The sequence below is a fragment of the Salvelinus namaycush genome, chromosome 28, assembly GCF_016432855.1.
Source record: "Salvelinus namaycush isolate Seneca chromosome 28, SaNama_1.0, whole genome shotgun sequence".
In the NCBI taxonomy this organism is placed as follows: Eukaryota; Metazoa; Chordata; class Actinopteri; order Salmoniformes; family Salmonidae; genus Salvelinus; species Salvelinus namaycush.
Genome location: NC_052334.1, coordinates 10,509,023 through 10,531,956, shown reverse-complemented (window position 1 = coordinate 10,531,956; position 22,934 = coordinate 10,509,023). Strand labels below are relative to the sequence as shown.

Genomic DNA, 22,934 nt, shown 5'->3' with positions numbered 1-22,934 from the left:
ACATGTTTTTAGAAATGTGTGCAAATGTATAAAAATAAATAAACACATTTACATAAGTATCCAGAACCTTTGCTGTGAGACTCAATATTGAGTTCAGGTGCATCCTGTTACAATGTATCATCCTTAAGATGTTTCTACAACTTGATTGGAGACCACCTGTGGTACATTCTATTGATTGGACATGATTTTGATTGAAAATAATGTAATCCATTTTAGAATAAGGTGGTAATGTAACAAAATGTGTAAAAAGTCAAGAGGTACGAATACTTTCAGAATGCACTGTATTAAACCTTTTTGATGTACTCAGAGGACCGTTATTAGCATGTTTTAACCACTCCTACATAAATCATAGATTATCAGATACAGTGGGGCAAAAAAGTATTTAGTCAGCCACCAATTGTGCAAGTTCTCCCACTTAAAAAGATGAGGCCTGTAAGTTTCATCATAGGTACACTTCAACTATGACAGACAAAATGAGAAAAAAAAATCCAGAAAATCACATTGTAGGATTTTTAATGAATTTATTTGCAAATTATGGTGGAAAATAAGTATTTGGTCAATAACAAAAGTTTCTCAATACTTTGTTATATACCCTTTGTTGGCAATGACAGAGGTCAAACGTTTTCTATAAGTCTTCACAAGGTTTTCACACACTGTTGCTGGTATTTTGGCCCATTCCTCCATGCAGATCTCCTCTAGAGCAGTGATGTTTTGGGGCTGTTGCTGGGCAACACGGACTTTCAACTCCCTCCAAAGATTTTCTATGGGGTTGAGATCTGGAGACTGGCTAGGACACTCCAGGACCTTGAAATGCTTCTTACGAAGCCACTCCTTTGTTGCCCGGGTGGTGTGTTTGGGATCATTGTCATGCTGAAAGACCCAGCCACGTTTCATCTTCAATGCCCTTGCTGATGGAAGGAGGTTTTCACTCAAAATCTCACGATACATGGCCCCATTCATTCTTTCCTTTACACGGATCAGACGTCCTGGTCCCTTTGCAGAAAAACAGCCCCAAAGCATGATGTTTCCACCCCCATGCTTCACAGTAGGTATGGTGTTCTTTGGATGCAACTCAGCATTCTTTGTCCTCCAAACACAACGAGTTGAGTTTTTACCAAAAAGTTCTATTTTGGTTTCATCTGACCATATGACATTCTCCCAATCTTCTTCTGGATCATCCAAATGCTCTCTAGCAAACTTCTGACGGGCCTGGACATGTACTGGCTTAAGCAGGGGGACACGTCTTGCACTGCAGGATTTGAGTCCCTGGCGGCGTAGTGTGTTACTGATGGTAGGCTTTGTTACTTTGGTCCCAGCTCTCTGCAGGTCATTCACTAGGTCCCCCCGTGTGGTTCTGGGATTTTTGCTCACCGTTCTTGTGATCATTTTGACCCCACGGGGTGAGATCTTGCGTGGAGCCCCAGATCAAGGGAGATTATCAGTGGTCTTGTATGTCTTCCATTTCCTAATAATTGCTCCCACAGTTGATTTCTTCAAACCAAGCTGCTTACCTATTGCAGATTCAGTCTTCCCAGCCTGGTGCAGGTCTACAATTTTGTTTCTGGTGTCCTTTGACAGCTCTTTGGTCTTGGCCATAGTGGAGTTTGGAGTGTGACTGAGGTTGTGGATAGGTGCATTTTATACTGATAACAAGTTCAAACAGGTGCCATTAATACAGGTAACGAGTGGAGGACAGAGGAGCCTGTGAGAGCCAGAAATCTTGCTTGTTTGTAGTTGACCAATTACTTATTTTCCACCATAATTTGCAAATAAATTCATTAAAAATCCTACAATGTGATTTTCTGGATTTTTTTCTCTCATTTTGTCTGTCATAGTTGAAGTGTACCTATGATGAAAATTACAGGCCTCTCTCATCTTTTTAAGTGGGAGAACTTGCACAATTGGTGGCTGACTAAATACTTTTTTGCCCCACTGTACTCAAGAAGGTGTGATTTCACTATTACTGAAACAGGACCCAGGTGGTAAATATAAAGATAGTCCATAATTTTTTGGGGGAGACCCCACTTCAGTGTTGTAATGCAAAAATTCTAGCAAAATGCATTGCGCATAGAATTAAAAAGCTCTTGTCATATATCATTCATCCTAATCAGACAAGTTTTTTTCATGGATGATATATTATCTCCAATGTAAGACAAGTACTGGAAACAATAGAACAGTGAAACATCTGGGAAACCTGTTCTGGTATTCATAGCTGACTTTGAAAAGGCACAAGTGGAATTTATATATACAAATGCCTGGAATATTTCAATTTTGGAGAATATCTTATATTGTGGGTAAATAATGGCTACTTGATGTGGCACGCAACCATTGGTTGATGCATGCAACGTCTGAGCAGGGGAACACAACCATCGGGTTGGGAACGTCAGCAGGCCTCCCAGCATGATGGCTGTCATGTTGAGGTATTGGGTTGGGAATGCCTCCCAGGCAGAGGTTGGTAGGAGGCGCTATAGGATGGACTCATTGTAATGGCTGGAATGGAATCAATGGAACGGAGAGAAAACTGGTTTCCATATGTTTGATACCTTTCAATTTATTATATTCCAGTCATTACAATGAGCTCGTCCTCCTATAGCTTCCCCCACTAGCCTCCACTGCTTCCAGGATGATGCCTGACATGTAGGTATTGGGTTGGGCGCCACCAGAGGCTTGTCCACGAAGATCTAGGCGTATAGGAAGGGGAGAGAAATATACAATTGATTGAAGGTCCACGAAGCTCCATAGTATGCCGCCTCCAAGAGGGTGCTTACTAGCTAGCAATGTTGTTGCTACTGTTAATTAATTTGGCTTTAGTTTCAGTCAATTAAACATTTAAAACCTTCAATAGCAGTTTTGCTACAGATGCGTGGCTAGCTTAGCCTAACCAGAGATACTATAATGACGAGATGGTGTTGTCTATGCACTAACAATGGGAGTTGTCCCAAAGGCGGGAAGGCTGACAGTCTGCTTATTGCTGTATTCTCACATGGACAGACATGACGTGAATGTGGCATTATCAGAAACTTGGGACCTATGAGATAAAATTAACTTAGGTTATTTGCGTAGAGCTTCCTCTTGGTTGATTCTGATACTTCCCAAGTGGGAAACTCGAGTATAATCTTTCTACGAGTAAGCAAGTTCCCGACACGACGTGAACGCGGCAACTACCACCAATTGCTAACAAGAAATTGGATTTGTAGTGCAGACAAACTACAAATGCATCTCACATTTAGGTGGATGTCACTTTCAAATCACTTCTAACCAGACAAAATAACACATTCATTTGAAAATATTCAACAAAAATAATAATTTGTTTAATGTTATGTGAAGAATGTAGCCCTGTAAACATATAAATGAACCCAGAATGCACTCTTAAAATAGCCTTACAAATGCATCCTTATAAGAGCCATGCAAGTCCAGGATGAGCAGTATACTTTTCCTTTCCAACATTTCACTTGAAAAAGAGTGAGGTGGAAAAAGACCAGAAAACCAGTGTCCTTACATGGAGTTGGGGAAAAAGACAAGGCCACTTTCAAAACACCTCAATCCTAAAAAATGTCCTTATTTGCTTGATATGCATATCTAATAACAAATGATATTCCCAGAATCTATCTTCGAGTGAACCTCTACTCATTCTGTATGTGTAACAAAGAGTTGGCTACAGATCATTAAGTATTGGACCAAGTCACCACCCCACTAATCTCTGTTAACCCAGAGCAAAAATCTGGAGTCATTTGGTCAGATGTTTACGTAGTCAGTCTACAAGAGATGACCAGCCCACCAAACCTGGTCCTATTCTCTATTGTATCCTCACTTCCACACAGAGGAGTTGGCTACAGCACAGAGTGGACAAGCAGGCTAACCCAACCGACCACACTGTTCACCTTTGGGACGCAATTCAAACAGCTAGGGTTCAGTAATAATATGAATGTGGTTATTTTGTCCATTGGGAGAATGACAGGGGCATTTCCCAGCTCTGTGTTTGGCAGTATGATAGTCAGCACCTGTAGCCGTCTCTCTGGTTCAGTCTTCCTGAGGGTCCCTGGTACTGACCAACAGAGGCTCGTGTTCAGTTGGAGAGACGTTCTAGAATGTACGATTTGATTTGAAATTAAAGTTTGCTGTGGCCTGTATTCATGAAACATCTCAAAGTAGGATTGATGATCTAGGATCAGTTTTTAAGATCATTATGAACAACATTGACATGGAGGACCTGGTCCTAGATCAGCACTCCTACTCAGAGATGCTTTATTAATACGGGCCCTGGACTGTGTATAATTGGTCTTGTCGTTGTATCCAATCCGTCTGTTTTTCCTCTAGTTTAGTCCTCTGCCTTGGCCTCCATCTCTCCATCCTCATCATCTCCGTCCACTTCAGCGTTCTCTCTCTCCAGTCGCTCCAGCTGGCGTGCCAGCTCTGTCTCATCGGTGTCTGTCACAACCTTCGCCTGGAGGGGAAGACAACACACAGGAAGACAAACAAATTGACATTAAAAGCGCTCTGTCCTGAACCTTCTTGACGTTTTTAATGCTGTTTTAATGTGGTATCTCTGGTAAGTAAGATTTCCAATGTATTTATTACATACAGTTGTGGCCAAATATATTGGCACTCTTTCAGTTTTCTTAAATAATTCACTATTTATTTTCAAACAAGTTCAAATTGAAAACAAGTACTATCTCCGGGGTGACAATAATTTTACCCATGCCATTTGTTTTTATTTTCTCAATTTCAATTGTAAACTTAAGTTTACAATTAAATTGGTTCTGCAATGTTGAAAAGCCAATAAGATGTGGCGACCACCAATTCTTTTTCAATTTCAAATTATTTTAGAAGAAATAGATTATTATTTATGAAAAGTACAAGAGTGACAGTATATTTGGCCACAACTGTATGGCAGGGGTTTCAAGAACGTTTACATGAAACCTCCACCACCCCACCTCAACCAAGCTCGGTCTTTTCCATTTTCCCTCTCTTCCTGTAGTATCAAAAGACAGCAAAAAATATTTCAGCTGCAAATTGGACAATAAAGTTGCATTCTATTGCACCGACCTCCATCTGGATGTTGAAGACTCCTCTCTTCTCCTCGATCTTCTCTTTGATGGCAGCCATGGCCTGGTTGAGGACAGAGAGACCCTCCGTGCGCTCCAGCGTGGTGGTAGTCATGACATAGCGCGGCGGCGCTATCAGATTAATCTGTGAGAGCAGAAGACAGGTTTAGAGGGGATAAATCATGTGTTGGACTATGTTGTTGTGATAGACGTTTTCCCGGACACAGATTAAGCCCAGTCTTGGACTAGAAGTCACTTTTAATTCATGCTTTTTTAGTCTAGGACTATACTATGTCTAATCTGGGTTCAGAAAAACAGACTGTTGAGGGTTTGTTGTTGTTATTGACCTTGATGGGCATGGCCTCTGTGGAGCAGCCTAGCCCCGCCCTCAATGCTTCTTTGACAGCATCAATGCCTTCGTAGCCATAGCAGGCCACCTCAATGTCTGAGGGAGAGACGTGTTAGTAATATGTTAGAATAATATTTTATTCTATCATACTATATCAAAACTCATCAAGCTACTGCTATGTAAATGATGTACAAGTACACAGGTAAGCTTTAGGTGTACTGTACAGCATGTACATACCTGCCCTGATTTTGACAGCCTGTGGTGTGAGTCTTCTGTTGATGTTGTCAATGAGCACAGCCTTCTCCTCCTCTGTCAGGTCCAGACAATCTAAAATGGCTGGGTCCCTGTGGGCCAAAACAGACATATTAACACAGTCAATCCTGGGACGTCCAGTGCAATAGCCAAATAATATGTCTATTGGTGTGGGAGAAATGGATCTAGTCTAGAACCATTTTCTTCCATTTCTAGTTACAGAACGTTGCTGTTTTCAACACATTGGAACTAGGAATGGAAATAATTTTGTGGATCTCAACAAGAGAATCCCCTCCACCAACCCGGACCAGGATGTCAGTGTAACGGATGTGAAATGGCTAGCTAGTTAGCGGGTGCGCGCTAGTAGCATTTCAATCAGTTACGTCACTTGCTCTGAGACATTAAGTAGGGTTGCCCCTTGCTCTGCAAGGGCCGCGGCCTTTGTGGAGCGATGGGTAACGACCGTGCTTCGTGGGCGACCGTTGTTGATGTGTGCAGAGGGTCCCAGGTTCGCGCCCGTGTCGGGGCGAGGGGACGCCGTAAAGTTATACTGTTACATCAGTACTCACGCCACAGCCTGTTTAAAGACATCATAGGCTCCGTATCCAGGCCTCTTGTACTTCTCATCAAACACCCAGGCAGTGCGCGTGAACAGGCTCTCCAGCTGCTCCTCCTTAGTGTACTCCAGAACCTCAGCCACATGCCTCAATATGCTGTATACCTGTCATAGTCATATCAATAATAATACATATTTATATTGCGTTTTTCAAGGACCCAAGGTCGCTCATGACAGAAGACACACAGGTCTAAGTTTACCGGCAAAAATATTTGAGTATATATATATATAATTTGACAACACATTTAAAAGTACTATAATATAACATAACCAGCCCTTCTAAATTTTCAGCCCAATGCACAAGATGACATTGTACTAGCTGGTAGAGGTATTACACTATGAACATGGAGATGATGTGAGGACTTAGACAACATACCGTTTTGGATTTGGTGAATTTGTCTTCACACTTGATTGCCTCCTCGGGTGAAACTCTTCTCTTGGACAGATCAATGTAGCCTAGAGAGAGAGAGAGTAGGGAAATTAACCATCAGTCCTTGGGACCAGGCTACAAAACAAGCCATCACATCCACATAGACAGGACTCTTCCTCTCACCTTTCTCCTTGTCCACTCGGATGACGACCACACACTCGTTGCGTCCGATCCTGATGAGTTTGTTGATGGAGCGGATACGTCTGCGAGACAACTCGCTCAGCAGGATCATGCCTTCGATGTTGTTGTACTCTAACAGGCTAACGTAGGCGCCCATCTCTGCGATGGAGCGCACGTTGACCATCACCACATCTTCCACCTCTGGAAACCTGTGCTGGTAGAATCTACAGCTGAATGACGGCATTCTTCACTCTGTGTGGACGAGAGGAGACCATAAAGTACATTGCAGAGGATAGTAGCTAGTTATTGTATTCTCATTCTGCCTGTAGCCACTACCCTATGTCATTATGCCATCTCTGAGGTCTGGTCTTTATGGCACAGGCTGTAATGCTTGAAAGAGGCAGACCATTAACGTTATACAGCAAATGATCATAAACAGAACTTGTAGCTTAACTAGAAGCTAGCTAACTAACCGATGAGCATATGCTAACTTCTAGTTCAGCTACAAGTTCTGTCTGAAGGACTTTCAGCGAGATTATTTTTTTTGTATTATTTGTTAGTTAGCCCCATCAGCTAGCTACTGATAATGTATAGTAGAGGATCAGCTGGATAGGATAGCCAGATGAATATGCTAGCTAGCTAACGCCGCTTTGCTGAGTCTCATGCCTTCATCACCAGTCATTCATTCATTCAGAACATAATGACACTCAAACGTTAAGTACTCACCATAAAGCTACAGATATATCAAAATCTTGATATTTAACTATATCTTTAAGTTGTTACATTAAAATAGTAATTTCAAAAAGTAACAATTTCGAAGATCTAATTGAACTATTTCATCAGCATGCGCGAACATGCGATCTGACCCGGAAGCGGAACTGGAAACCTTCAAAAACATTTTTACCATCGATATTTCTTTCTGATAGTGTTCCAACCTAAATTAGTAGTCTTCCTTTCCCCCACAAGGTGTCGCTCTGAGTGTTTTGAAGCAAGTTCATAAATACTGGACATACTGGTAGATCGATTACTCTTTCACATTGAGTTGACCACTTACATACAGTATTACACAATAAAAATGGCATGAACATGATTCAGAAAGGGGCTCCCGAGTGGCGCATCGGTCTAAGGCACTGCATCTCAGTGCTAGAGGTGTCACTAGACACCCTGTTTTGAATCCAGGTTGTATCACAACCGGCTGTGATCGGGAGTCCCATAGGGAGGGCGGCGCACAATTGGCCCAGCGTTGTCCGGGGTAGGCAGTCATTGTAAACTGACATCCCTAGTTAAATAAAGGTTAAATACAAAATGTTAGACATCCTCCAGTGATTTATGAACTTTTACTGTTGCAAAGTGATATCCCAAGTATAAATACAGTAAAGTACACACACTAAAGGGCAAACTTCAAGGAGTAGGGTATTCAAAGATTTGGTCTGATGTCATCTGCCTCCCTCCTTCCTTCCTTGAGGAACAAGAGGAAAGCCCCCCCCCCCCCCCCCCCATCCAGTGCTGGAGAAATTAAAGAACCAAACACTACTTCTATCAATCTGGTCTTTAATTCACAAGAATAATTTCTACAAAAACAGATCTACAGAAATAATTTTTTTTTAAATAATATAGTAACCTTACATTCAATAACTCTACTTCCAATTAACAGCTCAACATCTACACACGGTGTGTACTGCACAGACTGAAGAGATAACATAATGAATAATATTATATGGACAGGGATGACCTGATCCTAGATCAGTACTCCAACTCTGAGACACTGAATAAATCCATTTGTTACAAACTCCTCTGACTATGGCATACATGACAGAAATAGTCAGAGGAGTTGGGTAGAACACAGATCTGGGATCAGGCTTGAATTGAGCGGGTCATGGAGACAGTACCAGCAGAACTCTACGTAAACCTCAGTTCTGGTTCCAGAAGCAATAGGGAGGGAAGGGTGGCAGAGTGATCATTCTACAAGTGCATTACTTTGTACATAATACATCTATTTTTAACATTACACATATATCAATGTCAAATATCTAGACACCACAATATCATCAATAATAACCCACATTAAAATGAAAATGCTGTTATAATATGTGAAACAGGTCTTTGTTAAGACTGTTTCCCCATTGTGTCTACTAGAGATAATACTTGCATGCATTTAAGTGAGTCCTGCCTCTGCGCGCTCACACACACACACACACACACACGGGAGTGAGCTCCAACCCATGAACATACCATCACCACATGCAACAACAAACATACAAACAATTTTTATGAAATTGTAGGCTATTTTTCCCCGTATTTAGGCTTATCGGTTCGTTCAAGTTCATTTCCCAGACCCATTTCAATAACAGCTCTGAAAACAAAACACAGAAAATGTATGTCACACATTTAAAATATCACCTGTGGTGAAAACCATCAGATTAAAAATACAGCATAGATGGATCGTTCATAATGAATCTCAGTGAATTAGAAAATGCATTGATTTCAAACAAAGTATTGATAATTAAGATAATCCCACAGACAGCGGTGCTCAGATATTCTTTAGTGTTTTCTGTGAATAGAATAGTGCTGGTTACATTCACTATGGTTACACTCCTACAGAGTAGCACAGGAACTATGCATGATGAATACTGAGATAAAACAAAAGCTACCCCAGGGGGGTTTAGTGTCAACTTTTAAACACCTCTAATAATCTTTCTTCATTATCATCAATGTTGGTTTAAATCCTGTGATTCTGGACAGGACAGTTTTTTGTATTTAGTTATGACCAGGGGTATATTATTTACGCCGATTCTGTTGTAAAATGTTTAGTCCGTTGCAAAGCATTTAGCAACAGAAACCATTTACTACAAACGGAAAACGCTTTGGAACGACAAAATGTCTATTGGACAAATTCAGGTAGGTCCCTCCCCATTTAGTACCATTTGCTTCAGTTTGGTTCTTAAAACGGTAAATGGTTTGTTGCAAAATGTAATAAATACACCCTATAGTGCTGGGTAGAGGTGAGAGGTGGGGTTAGGGCTAGTTTATTATCCTCTAGTACTGAGCCGATCCAAAATGAGCAGAACTGGCCTGATTACGACCCACCATAGTTTCTGAGACCATGCTGGAGGGACAATGTGAAAAGAAAATATCAGAGCCAGCACAGTAGTGTTGATTGGCACGATAGTTTGAAAAGGGTATAAAGCAAGTAGATTAGAATGAGGCAGTGACTCTTAAGCACCTCTCAGATCTAATTATTGTGATGTCAAAACACCAGTTAGATAAACCTCCAGCATTGTGCTGTGCTGTAGGGTAGTGCTGACTTGGGTTCAAATAGCATTTGAAATAATTGAAATACTTTCAGGTTTTGCTTTCATCTACCTGGAGTGCCAGATGGGGGTAGGGTTTGCACTTGTGGGACTATTCTATTGTTCAATCAAGCACAGCTAAAGTATTTGAAATGATTCAAATTGTATTTGAACCCAGGGCTGCTGCAGTGGAAAGAGAGCCCAGATGCTGAGATAATGTAATCCTACACCTGGGTGTTATCAGTACAAAAAAAAGTATGAATGTATGTACTTGTAAGTCGCTCTGGATAAGAGCGTCTGCTAAATGACTTAAATGTAAATGTAAATGTTATCACCTCACAGATAGTTTCATTGGGTGAACAAATCCCATCCATGATGATACTTGTAGTAGCCTAATCCCATTCCCATCTGCTATGTTAGAGATCAGAGGCACCTTACTGCCAACACTCAAGACTATGGCTGAGTGATGTCAGTTCGACATTAGAGAACACACACACACCTGACCTCACACACAGACAGAGCATGGGTACAACAACCTCTGTGTAGGAGAGACATTCACTGACTGGATAATAATATGTCATACATAGAAGCTATGGGTTCTTCTTCTCATCTTTGAAAACTTATTTAAAATACAATATATTTACAATTATAAATAATTATCAAAAGGATAGAAGCATTAATTATATTTCTGCCACAAGTGCCAAGTCTTTACATACTTCGTACCTGGAATGTGAATAGTTAATTTAGTGAAGAGAAATACAGAAACAAAAAAAGGGGAAAAAAGGACAAATTATCAGAGCAAAATAACTGAAATGAATTTCCCCAGGTAGTCTCAGAAGTGAATAGAAGAGTTCAGTTCAGCATAATAGTGATAAGCTGTAAATGTTTCATTCATCTTCAGCTTGTGGTGATTGAGGATCTACCTCCAGTCTCACACAGTGATTGTGGTTGGAGAATTGAAACAAGACAAATCTTCAGCGGTGTGTGTGTGTGTGTCAGGTAGGGCCCTATACATTTTTAGTTTTTCCAGATTTCCGTTTCCCCTTGTTTTTTCAGGTTTTCACTCTCAAAATCACACTTTTAAAATAGAAAACAACTAAATTGGATGTTCTAAGTCCACAACAATGCGCAAACCACATCGAGAGACCCCTTTTGATGTCTAGGAACATTTTTTAAAAATGTTTATTTTCAGGTGTAGTTACCCTTTAATTCCAGTGCTAGCAAGAGGCTGTTGTTTAGCAGTGTTTTTGTACACAAATACCCACTGGATTGATGCAAATAATATAATTCTGCCAGGTCAGCATAGGCTACTTTGTAGTTAACATTTAACTGAAGGTTTTTGTGAAAGTCTTTCCATCTACTAGAAGACTTTTCATTAGCATCATCGCTAACGGCTACACAGTGGTAAACGCACGCACTGCACATACAGACGAGGAATTATCTTTGCTTATTCAGAAACTCGCAGGAAATAAGAATCACTGATGCATTCTGTTCATGTCTTATGATAAACTTGGGAAAATGAATACATTTTCAATACATTTAGTTGATTGCCTACAAAGTTCAATAAATGTTAGCATATTGAATTATGTTTCAATGTATTGATTTCTGTGATTCCGTTCACTTTCTGTGCATTGCAGATTTTACAGGGCTCTAGTCAGGGTTAGCACTGTGGGTGTGTTATACTGCCCCGGCCCTTAGCGTAGCCAGGAGGAGGGGACCCATTGTGGCTCTGTGTCCAGTTTGTTGATCAGCCTCAGCAGCTCCTGATAGGCCTTGTCCTGGTCTGTGTTCACGATGGCTGCATCAAACAGGTGGCCAAAGTTCTGCTCCATCTCACGGGCCTTCTCGATGATGTCACGCAGCTCCTCTGGCTGATGTAGAGAAAGGGTTGGGGATAAAAAAAAAGGAACACTGAGCATGTTTCCCCAGGTTAGCTTGATGTTTTTCCTAGGCACTGTGCCTCTGCCTCGCTTGCTCTTTGGGGTTTTATGCTGGGTATCTGCAAAGCACTGACAACTGCTGATGTAAAAAGGGCTTCATAAAATACATTCGAATAATGATTGATTGCTAGATGTCAAGTGGATGAGCTTGACCAAGGCTTAGTAAACCAACCTTACTGACAGACAGGACCCTTCGGGGTCAAAACGATGGAGAAAACAGATATAGTGTTCGAAGGATTCAGTACCTTTGGGTTCTTGCTCTCTTTGGTCAGGAGGGCTCGCAACCGTTCTTGGGAGGGAGGAGCGATGAAGATAATGTAAGGCTTCAGATCCGAGCTACGCAGAGTCTTCAACGACTGGAGAGAGGGAGAGAACTCCCAGTCAGACACGGCAGCAACATAGACAATTTATGTTCTCTTATAATACCTCTTCTTTTCCCTCTGTCTGTCCTCCTCTCCCTCTCAACTCTCTATATTATTTCCTTCCCCCCCCCCCCTCACCTGTGTGTGCAGACAGAGCAGGCAGATCTTGCCCGTGTTGATGAGTTGGCGGACAGAGTCGGTGCTGGTTCCGTACAGGTTCTTCTCAAACTCTCCCGACTCAATGAACTTCCCCGCAGTGGCGTCCATGTCAAAGGCCTGGCGGGAGACAAAGTGGTAGTCTCTCCCACTCACCTCCACATCACGCCTGTTCCGCGTCGTGTCTGGAATGAGCAAAAATAAAACACATGATCAACATTTTTATTGCTTAAAAAAAAAAAAAAGAACAGGACAGAGGAAGGGATACAACAGACATTGACTGAAAAATCATATCTGGAATGAATACAAATGATCAAATTCTATACCCTCCAAATGTGTTGAGGAATATTAACTCCCTACAGCACAAAGACATTCTCATTGACCAGATGGTTTGCCCCTAAAACATCTAGAATCTTTACTACCTAGTACAAGGGATGCACAATATATCGGTAAACATATCAGAATCGGATGATATTAGCTAAAAATGCCAACAACGGTATCGGCCCGATGTCTAGTTTAACGCCGATGTGCAAACCCGATGTCAAAGCTGATGTGCATACCTATATAATGTACAGTTGAAGTCAGAAGTTTACATACACTTAGGTTGGAGTCATTAAAACTCGTTTTTCAACCACTCCACAAATGTTTTGTTAACAAACTATAGTTTTGGCAAGTCGGTTAGGACATCTACTTTGTGCATGACACAAGTAATTTTTCCAACAATTGCTTACAGACAGATTATTTCACTATATCACAATTCCAGTGGGTCAGAAGTTTACATACACTAAGCTGACTGTGCCTATAAACAGCTTGGAAAATTCCAGAAAATGATGTCATGGCTTTAGAAGCTTCTGATAGGCTAATTGACATAATTTGAGTCAATTGGAGGTGTACCTGTGGATGTATTTCAAGGCCTACCTTCAAACTCAGTGCCTCTTTGCTTGACATCATGGGAAAATCAAAAGAAATCAGCCAAAAAGTGAGATTTTTTTTTTGTAGACCTCCACAAGTCTGGTTCATCCTTGGGAGCAATTTCCAAAGCCCTCAAGGTACCACGTTCCTCTGTTTAAACAATAGTACGTAAGTATGAACACCATGGGACCACGCAGCCGTCATATCGCTCAGGAAGGAGACATGTTCTGTCTCCTAGAGATGAACGTACTTTGGTGCGAAAAGTGCAAATCAATCCCAGAACAGCAGCAAACCTTGTGAAGATGCTGGAGGAAACCGGTACAAAAGTATCTATATCCACAGTAAAACAAGTCTATATCGACATAACCTGAAAGGCCACTCAGCAAGGAAGAAGCCACTGCTCCAAAACCACCATAAAAAAGCCAGACTACTGTTTGCAACTGCACATGGGGACAAAGAGCATACATTTTTGGATAAATGTCCTCTGGTCTGAAGAAACAAAAATAGAACTGTTTCGCCATAATGACCATTGTTATTTTTGGAGGAAAAAGGGGGAGGTTTGCAAGCCGAAAAACACTATTCCAACCGTGAAGCATGGGGGTGGCAGCATCATGTTGTGGGGGTGCTTTGCTGCAGGAGGGACTGGTGCACTTCACAAAATAGATGGCATCATGAGGAGGAAAATTATGTGGATATATTGAAGCAACATCTCAAGACATCAGTCAGGAAGTTAAAGCTTGGTCGCAAATGGGCCTTCCAATTGGACAATGACCCCAAGCATACTTCCAAAGTAGTGGCAAAATGGCTTAAGGACAACAAAGTGAAGGTATTGGAGTGCCCATCACAAAACCCTGACCTAAATCCTATTGAAAATTTGTGGGCAGAACTGAAAAAGCATGTGCGAGCAAGGAGACCTACAAACCTGACTCAGTTACACCAGCTCTGTCAGGGGGAATGGGCCAAAATTCACCCAACTTATTGTGGAAGGCTACCCGAAATGTTTGACCTAAGTTAAACAATTTAAAGGCAATGCTACCAAATACTAATTGAGTGTATGTAAACTTCTGACCCACTGGGAATGTGATGAAAGAAATAAAAGCTGAAACAAATCATTCTCTACTATTATTCTGACATTTCACATTCTTAAAGTGGTGATCCTAACTGACCTAAGACAGGGAATTTTTACTAGGATTAAATGTCAGGAATTGTGAAAAACTGAGTTTAAATGTATTTGGCTAATGTGTATGTAAACTTCAGATTTCAACTGTAGGTACATGACGCCATGTAAAATTTTGCTCTACACGTGCAACACAGCATTCCTAACCTAGCCTACCCAGCATGTCTACAGTGTTGATCGAGTAATCAACAAGTCGAGCAGTCATTTGAAAGAATAAGATAATTTCAGCAAGACAACTCAAAGGCGAAATCCATTGACGCCAAGAGAATGGAATTCATTGCTCTTGATAATCAACCGTTCTCTGTCGTGGGTGATGTTGGTTTTCGTGACTGGTCGAGCCCCGGTACACATTAACATAACCAAGTGCGCTATTTTTCAAATGTTGCCTTACCAAGTTATACAGTAATAACTACACGACATACTATGGAAGGCCATTTGGGTCTTTGCGTGTCAAAAAATATATTTGACGAGTTAAATAAGCTTTTAATTTGCACAGTTCTATTATAGAATGTTTTGAATTTGCACGTGCAAGCCAAGCCACCACTACCATCAGTAGCACTGTCAAAGCTGTACAAAAACGTCTGCAAACAAGCAACCACGAACAATGTGTTTACAATACCGCGTTGGTAATAAAGTATTATTTGTTCGACCACAAACGTCTGGGGTAGCTAGCTAGCTTTACCTTGTGTGAGGGTTGAAAATATGCTTGGCCTATAATGGGGGTGTCTGTGTGTGCTGGAAGTAACATTTTGCAACATATGGTGTGACTAGCTGGAAGGCTGTGGTTAACCTTGAGTGGGAACAGTATGTTAAATGAGGACACATACATAGAAAAGAATGTTGCAAGGCGGGAACAGTATGTTGAGCTATTGAAACATGCATAGAAAACAATGAGGTAATCTGCAACGCCGGACAGCTGGAGCGCCTGGGGGCTGGGACCAGCCTGTGCGCCAACGATAGGCTGAGTAAGTCTAAACCACACTCAGCCTCTACTCTGACAGGCCAGCTCAGAAGCGGGAACTACCTCTGTCAGAAGTATATTAGAAGAACTTTGTCAGGAAACAAGTCAGTTCTCTGTTCTGCCCTGCGTGGTGTTACAGTGAACCCGTATATACGAAAATTGCATTTACCATTTATTGCTTGAATTTAATAAAAGTACTTATAGTATATTCAGTAACTTTGCATCACATTTTATCCTGATACCAGATTTGATTGACGCAACCCTAACACTTGGTACCTAGGTAGCACCAATACAACCAGCCTGAAAACAATGACCAGTAGAAACTGCAGTCATTTTTACTATCCTTAGCAATGATTTAGGAATTCTTGTGAATAAGTATTAGCTAGGTAGCCACTTGTTGTTCACCTATTGAAATTGAACTTCAGTTCATGAAAATAAATAGCTAGCCAGCCCAAAGCTAACGTTATAAGCAGCCAGCTAGCTGGCTAGTGAGGCTCGACCGGACAGGGTTATGTGTTGTGAAGCTAGCCACAATAAGGATTAGGCACAATAGTGGAATTTGCATAAAAGTACCCCTTTGAAAGTAATGCAGAAGGTTACAATTGGTGGAATCATGCCATATTTAGACTAGATAGGTTGAAATGTGAAATGGGTAACAGTCTACTCGGTGACACCCACAGAACACAACTGTTAAGAGTTGTAGCTCTTATCGCGGGACTGTGACATCACCTCCCCAGTCAGCCTATTGTGTGTATTGACATTCATATTGCACTGTATAGCTTTACCTAAGGATTGGGGAGCAATGAAATGGGGTATCAGTCTACTCAATACTCCTCCTCAGAGTTATCAGACCCAAACATCCATGCAGTATTGTTTTTCCTTGGGAATAGTGTTCAATACACATAATTCAATACACATAGGTTGACAATAAATGTGTGTCTCAATTCACAGTTGTTTCAGAGTCCCGCAATAAGAGCTACGATGCTAATGTTCTCTGGGTGTCACTGATCCACAAACCATAAGTAAGGCTGTACAGTGAAATAAGTATACTCCCAAAGAAATTCTAAAGTATAATACATTCAGTGTGATTTAAACAGATTTGTCAAATTAACAAATTATTGTCTTTTGTTGATTTTATATAACATTCCAACCTCATTTAGCATGATCTATTCAATTATGGCATAATTCTACTATTTGTATTAATTTGCATCACTGTCAATGACAGACTTATTTTGAAGGCTAACCGCAAAGTCCACTATTGTGGCTAATCCTTATTGTGGCTAGCTTCACATAGATGGGTCCGACCATTATTTTAGATGACACCTAGCTATATATTTAGCTAGCTAACTATAAGCTACTGAAACAGATTTGTCATTTTGCTATGTTTTTGGGGAAGAACATTGTTTGCATCCATTAGTTAGCTAGCTTCTTTTTTTTTAATGACCAGCACTGTAGGTGCGCGAGACAACTTTACCAGTGTCATAGCATACGTATCGATGAATTGTTGTGACATATGAAATACGAGTGATAATGTAATCAATGTGTAATAACTACATACAAAATGTATGAAGGAGTTAAATTATTATGTGATGTGCAGTCATATTCAGGTCCTGATTGGTCAACAAGCTTACTTGACACATCAGTGTTATTTGACGTGCATCTTTCTTGAAACGCAAAGACCCAAACGGCGTTCCATAGAAATCCTGGTTGAGAATGAAACGACTGAACAACGAAACAGCACAGCAAGTAAGTGAAAGAAATCGGTTTTGATTATGTTTTACTGGTAATGGGGACATACGTAAATGCTAACAAAATAACTTTTTGGTCAGTGTGGTGTGTGTGTGTGTAACCTTTATTTAACAAGGCAAGTCAGTTAAGAACAAATTCTTATTTACAATGACAGCCTACCCCAGCCAAACCCGGACGACGTTGGGACAATTGTGCGCCACCCTATGGGACTCCCAATCACGGCCAGATGTGATACAGCCTGGATTCGAACCAGGGACTGTAGTGACACCTCTTGCACTGAGATGCAGTGCCTTAGACTACTGCGTCCATGTGTGTGTTAACTATTTAACTGTACTAGAATGCTTAAAAGGCCGCTCAAATTTTAAATGTCGGTATCAGGTTTTTTTGTCAAGGAAAATATCGGATATCGTATCGACCAAAAATGTCATATGAGTGCATCATTACCTAGTACCCATTGTCTGGCGTCAGATGGTGTCACTCCTACGCAAAGCTCGTCCCTCAGTCGTCGCAGTACCTGACGTTTGACAATGGACTAGTACCTACATAGATCAGCCTGATAATACATGTACAGTGAATAAGTCCAAGAGAGAGTTTGAGGAAAGCCTTCAGGGAGCACTGAGGTGTGCAGGGGAAAGTTCACTCCTGAAAATAAACTTTGATCAATTTGACACTTACGTGGGACAGCTCCCCCAAATCTGTCTGGCTGGCTGGACAGCAGTCTCTGTCTCAAGTCGTTCTGCCCACAGTTGGGAGGACCAATCAGGGCGATGGGTCGCTTTCGATTGGCTGGCTGGTGGTAGAGCGCCATCTCCTCATAGGTCAGGATCTCCTCACTGTCGTTGTCTGGGGAGCAGCAGAGATACAGACAAAACAGGAACAAGACAGTTTTAGTTCAATTTCAAACACTATTCCTATCTTGGTATAATGAAAAAGACTTGAGCCTGAGAAAGGCCTCTAGCTGAAACGTCAACATTTATCCTGTTCTTGTCATTTCTTCTACTATATCTTGGGGTCATTCCAACCACAGTCCATTACAGAGAAAATACAAACTTTCCTAGTACATCGTCTTTTGGCTAAAGCAAGTGATCTCTCTTTCTCAGGCCTACGACTACTAGGGCTATTTTTTGCTCAGGTTATAAAATAGTAACCCGGGTATTAGAGATATGAGTAACAGTCAATAGTGATAAGGGAAGAGTAAGTGTGAATAACTTCACATGCATAATGCATAAGCATTAAAACAAGCACATTCCAATACCAGAGACAAACAGCCCCTCCAGCAACCAGTACTCATATTCACCAAGAGTTTCAGAGTAGTAGTGCTGATCTAGGATCAGGTCCACCGTGCCCAATATAATCTCATACACTATGATCTAAAAGACAAAACTGATCCTAGATCAGTACTCCTACTCAGACACTGAATACCCACATAGGGTCATTCTACACCAGTCTGTAAACATCTCTGCTACAGCACTACTACCACGCTCTACTTCCAGCCATCTGGTCCATAGGGAGTGGGACTAAGAGACTACGCACTCCGCACCAGCCATCCTAAACTGCACGACACCTGCAATATTCACTGAGTGTACAAAACAATACTAACATCTTCCTAATATTGAGTTGCACCCCCTTTGCCCTCAGAACAGCCTCAGTTGGTCAGGGCATGGACTCTACAAGGTGTCAAAAGCATTCCACAGGGATGTTGACTCCAATGCTTCCCACAGTTGTGTCAAGTTGGCTGGATGTCCTTAGGGTGGTGGACCATTCTTGATACACACAGGAAACTGTTGAGCATTAAAAAGCCAGCAGCGTTTCAATTCTTGACACAAACCGGTGTGCCTGGCACCTACTGTCATACTCCTTCCAAAAGGCACTTAAATATTTTGTCTGACCCATTAGGGTAAGAATGGCACACATACACAATCCATGTCTCAAGGCTTCAAAATCCTTCTTTAACCTGTCTCCTCCCCTTCATCTACACTGATTTGAAGTGGATTTAACAAGTGACATCAATAAAGGATCATAAAATTCACCTGGTCAGTCTATGTCATGGAAAAAGCATGGGTGTTTGTAAATGTACTTGGTGAATTCTTCTGAGCTGGCTTTACCATCATTCTGCTTGACGTTGTAAAGGAGCTTCTTCCTCTTCTTCTTGTTCTTCTTAGCACACCACAGCTTTCCCGACTTCTCAGGCTCTTTATCCTCTTCTATGGTCTGCTTCATGGCCTCTCTCTGCTGCTGGAAGCTCTTTCCTGCATTTTCAAAGAGAAGAGATGTTGTTAAACACGGTCTGATGACCTACATTAATGACCTGAAACTGGTCCAGTTTGTTGAGAGGCATTTTATTTATCCTTTAATTAACCAGAAAAGTCACATTCAGATTGACATATTTTTTTCAAGTCAGACCTGGCCAAGAAAGCAACACACACACACAAAAGTAAAAACTGCAAATAGCATAAGATAACTTTCAGAGGTTTCCAAGCAAAGTTCTCCTTAACAGTCCTTCAATCTGTGTAGAGGCTGGGTAGCGTACCTGGTACTAGCCCGGGCAGGGGCTAGTTGGGGTCAGGGTAGCGTACCTGGTACTAGCCCGGGCAGGGGCTAGTTGGGGTCAGGGTAGCGTACCTGGTACTAGCCCGGCCAGGGGCTGGTTGGGGTCAGGGTAGCGTACCTGGTACTAGCCCGGCCAGGGGCTGGTTGGGGTCAGGGTAGCGTACCTGGTACTAGCCCGGCCAGGGGCTGGTTGGGGTCAGGGTAGCGTACCTGGTACTAGCCCGGCCAGGGGCTGGTTTGGGTCAGGGTAGCGTACCTGGTACTAGCCCGGCCAGGGGTTGGTTGGGGTCAGGGTAGCGTACCTGGTACTAGCCCGGCCAGGGGCTGGTTGGGGTCAGGGTAGCGTACCTGGTACTAGCCCGGCCAGGGGCTGGTTGGGGTCAGGGTAGCGTACCTGGTACTAGCCCGGCCAGGGGCTGGTTGGGGTCAGGGTAGCGTACCTGGTACTAGCTCGGCCAGGGGCTGGTTGGGGTCAGGGTAGCGTACCTGGTACTAGCTCGGCCAGGGGCTGGTTGGGGTCAGGGTAGCATACCTGGTACTAGCCCGGCCAGGGGCTGGTACTAGCCCGGCCAGGGGCTGGTACTAGCCCGGCCAGGGGCTGGTACTAGCCCGGCCAGGGGCTGGTACTAGCCCGGCCAGGTGCTGGTTGGGGTCAGGGTAGCGTACCTGGTACTAGCCCGGCCAGGGGCTGGTTGGGGTCAGGGTAGCGTACCTGGTACTAGCCCGGCCAGGGGCTGGTTTGGGTCAGGGTAGCATACCTGGTACTAGCCCGGCCAGGGGCTGGTTGTCCTCGTCTCCGTCCCTGTAGGCCTGCCACCAGTTGGGGTCGTCCTGGCTGATGATGTGGAGGATATCTCCCTTCTGGAAGCACAGGCCCAGTTCCCTGCACGGCACGTACGGGTCATCAGACGGGTCGTAGTCAAAGTGAGCCTTCACATGGACCTGGTGGAAAAGAGGACACAAGACATTACCTTAGTTTTTCTAGTTAATCTATACTGTATATTCTAGAATTACATTAAGATTCACATTTGTAAATATGGTCATGTAGCAGATGCTCTAATTAAGCAATAAGGCCCGAGAAGGTCTGTTATATTTGCCATATACCACAAACCCCCGAGGTGCATTATTGCTATTATAAACTGGTTACCAAAGTAATTAGAGCAGTAAAAATAAATGTTTTGTCATACAATCTGATATACCATGGCTGTCAGCCAATCAGTATTCTGGGCTCGAACCACCCAGTTTATAATCCAAAACAATGTAGTGTTCATAAGGACATATTCAGTATGTGGTGGCCCATGTGGGAATCAAAGCAACATTGGCTATGGGTCAGAACCATGCTGTCCAACCCACTAAGAACCATTGGAACTTGGAACAGTGTGATTGCTACAGACAGACGGACATCACAGCTGAGAGGAGAGGTGGTCGGAGATGGAGATGTGTCTGTACTCCCCAGTCTCTGATGGGCGGGGTTTTGGTCTGTACTCACCACAGTCTCTGCTGGGCGGGGTTTTGGTCTGTACTCACCACAGTCTCTGCTGGGCGGGGTTTTGGTCTGTACTCACCACAGTCTCTGATGGGCGGGGTTTTGGTCTGTACTCACTACAGTCTCTGATAGGTGGGGGTTTGCTCTGTACTCACCAGTCTCCTTGATGGGGTTTTTGATCTGTACTCATCACAGTCTCTGATGGGCGGGGGGTTTGATCTGTACTCCCCACAGTCTCTGATGGGCGGGGGGTTTGATCTGTACTCCCCACAGTCTCTGATGGGCGGGGGGTTTGATCTGTACTCCCCACAGTCTCTGATGGGCGGGGGGTTTGATCTGTACTCCCCACAGTCTCTGATGGGCGGGGGTTTGGTCTGTACTCCCCACAGTCTTTGATGGGTGGGGGTTTGGTCTGTACTCCCCACAGTCTTTGATGGGTGGGGGTTTGGTCTGTACTCCCCACAGTCTTTGATGGGTGGGGGTTTGGTCTGTACTCCCCACAGTCTTTGATGGGTGGGGGTTTGGTCTGTACTCCCCACAGTCTTTGATGGGTGGGGGTTTGGTCTGTACTCCCCACAGTCTTTGATGGGCGGGGGTTTGGTCTGTACTCCCCACAGTCTTTGATGGGCGGGGGTTTGGTCTGTACTCCCCACAGTCTTTGATGGGCGGGGGTTTGGTCTGTACTCCCCACAGTCTCTGCTGGGCGAGGGTTTGGTCTGTACTCCCAACAGTCTCTTTGATGAGCGAGGGTTTGGTCTGTACTCCCCACAGTCTCTTTGATGGGCGAGGGTTTGTTCTGTACTCCCCACAGTCTCTTTGATGAGCGAAGGTTTGGTCTGTACTCCCCACAGTCTCTTTGATGGGCGAGGGTTTGGTCTGTACTCCCCAGTCTCTTTGATGGGCGGGGGTTTGGTCTGTACTCACCACAGTCTCTCTGATGGGCAGGGTTTTGGTCTGTACTCACCACAGTCTTTGATGGGTGGGGGTTTGGTCTGTACTCCCCACAGTCTCTGATAGGTGGGGGTTTGCTCTGTACTCACCAGTCTCCTTGATGGGGGTTTTGATCTGTACTCATCACAGTCTCTGATGGGTGGGGGTTTAATCTGTACTCACCAGTCTCCTTGATGGGGGTTTTGAATCTGTACTCACCACAGTCTCTGATGGGCGGGGGTTTGGTCTGTACTCCCCACAGTCTTTGATGGGCGGGGGTTTGGTCTGTACTCCCCACAGTCTTTGATGGGCGGGGGTTTGGTCTGTACTCCCCACAGTCTTTGATGGGTGGGGGTTTGGTCTGTACTCCCCACAGTCTTTGATGGGTGGGGGTTTGGTCTGTACTCCCCACAGTCTTTGATGGGTGGGGGTTTGGTCTGTACTCCCCACAGTCTTTGATGGGTGGGGGTTTGGTCTGTACTCCCCACAGTCTTTGATGGGTGGGGGTTTGGTCTGTACTCCCCACAGTCTTTGATGGGTGGGGGTTTGGTCTGTACTCCCCACAGTCTTTGATGGGTGGGGGTTTGGTCTGTACTCCCCACAGTCTTT

General features: G+C 43.2%; 2 protein-coding genes across 4 annotated transcripts in view; both read right to left on the bottom strand.

The window, feature by feature from the left end:
* Nucleotides 1–3,279: 3,279 nt before the first annotated feature.
* On the bottom strand, nucleotides 3,280–7,673 carry LOC120023425 (eukaryotic translation initiation factor 2 subunit 1-like). Its single transcript, XM_038967441.1, has 8 exons — nucleotides 7,539–7,673; nucleotides 6,816–7,064; nucleotides 6,639–6,718; nucleotides 6,216–6,367; nucleotides 5,632–5,738; nucleotides 5,393–5,490; nucleotides 5,047–5,190; nucleotides 3,280–4,444 (listed from the first exon to the last, which is right to left on the bottom strand). Exons 2-8 carry the CDS (start codon nucleotides 7,054–7,056, stop codon nucleotides 4,319–4,321), a joined length of 948 nt encoding a protein of 315 aa, XP_038823369.1. The 5' UTR covers nucleotides 7,057–7,064; nucleotides 7,539–7,673; the 3' UTR covers nucleotides 3,280–4,318.
* A 1,669-nt stretch (nucleotides 7,674–9,342) lies between these two features.
* The window catches only part of LOC120023067 (MAGUK p55 subfamily member 5-A-like), a 58,634-nt gene continuing 45,042 nt past the window's right edge, over nucleotides 9,343–22,934 (bottom strand). For all 3 annotated transcript variants that reach the window (XM_038967020.1, XM_038967022.1, XM_038967021.1), the window contains 6 exons: nucleotides 20,668–20,851; nucleotides 19,465–19,608; nucleotides 18,035–18,202; nucleotides 12,543–12,745; nucleotides 12,288–12,398; nucleotides 9,343–11,973 (listed from right to left, as the gene is read on the bottom strand). In XM_038967020.1, the coding sequence (XP_038822948.1) occupies nucleotides 11,797–11,973; nucleotides 12,288–12,398; nucleotides 12,543–12,745; nucleotides 18,035–18,202; nucleotides 19,465–19,608; nucleotides 20,668–20,851 (987 nt within the window). In that variant the 3' untranslated portion in view covers nucleotides 9,343–11,796. The remainder of the gene's footprint in view (nucleotides 11,974–12,287; nucleotides 12,399–12,542; nucleotides 12,746–18,034; nucleotides 18,203–19,464; nucleotides 19,609–20,667; nucleotides 20,852–22,934) is intronic.

Coding starts and splice junctions, on each gene's coding strand:
- LOC120023425 (XM_038967441.1), bottom strand. CDS start 7,056: ATGCCGTCATTCAGCTGTAGATTCTACCAGCACAGGTTTCCAGAGGTG. Junction 6,368..6,638: donor AATTCACCAAATCCAAAACG/GTATGTTGTCTA, acceptor TGACTATGACAG/GTATACAGCATATTGAGGCA. Junction 5,739..6,215: donor GTCTTTAAACAGGCTGTGGC/GTGAGTACTGAT, acceptor TTTGGCCCACAG/GGACCCAGCCATTTTAGATT.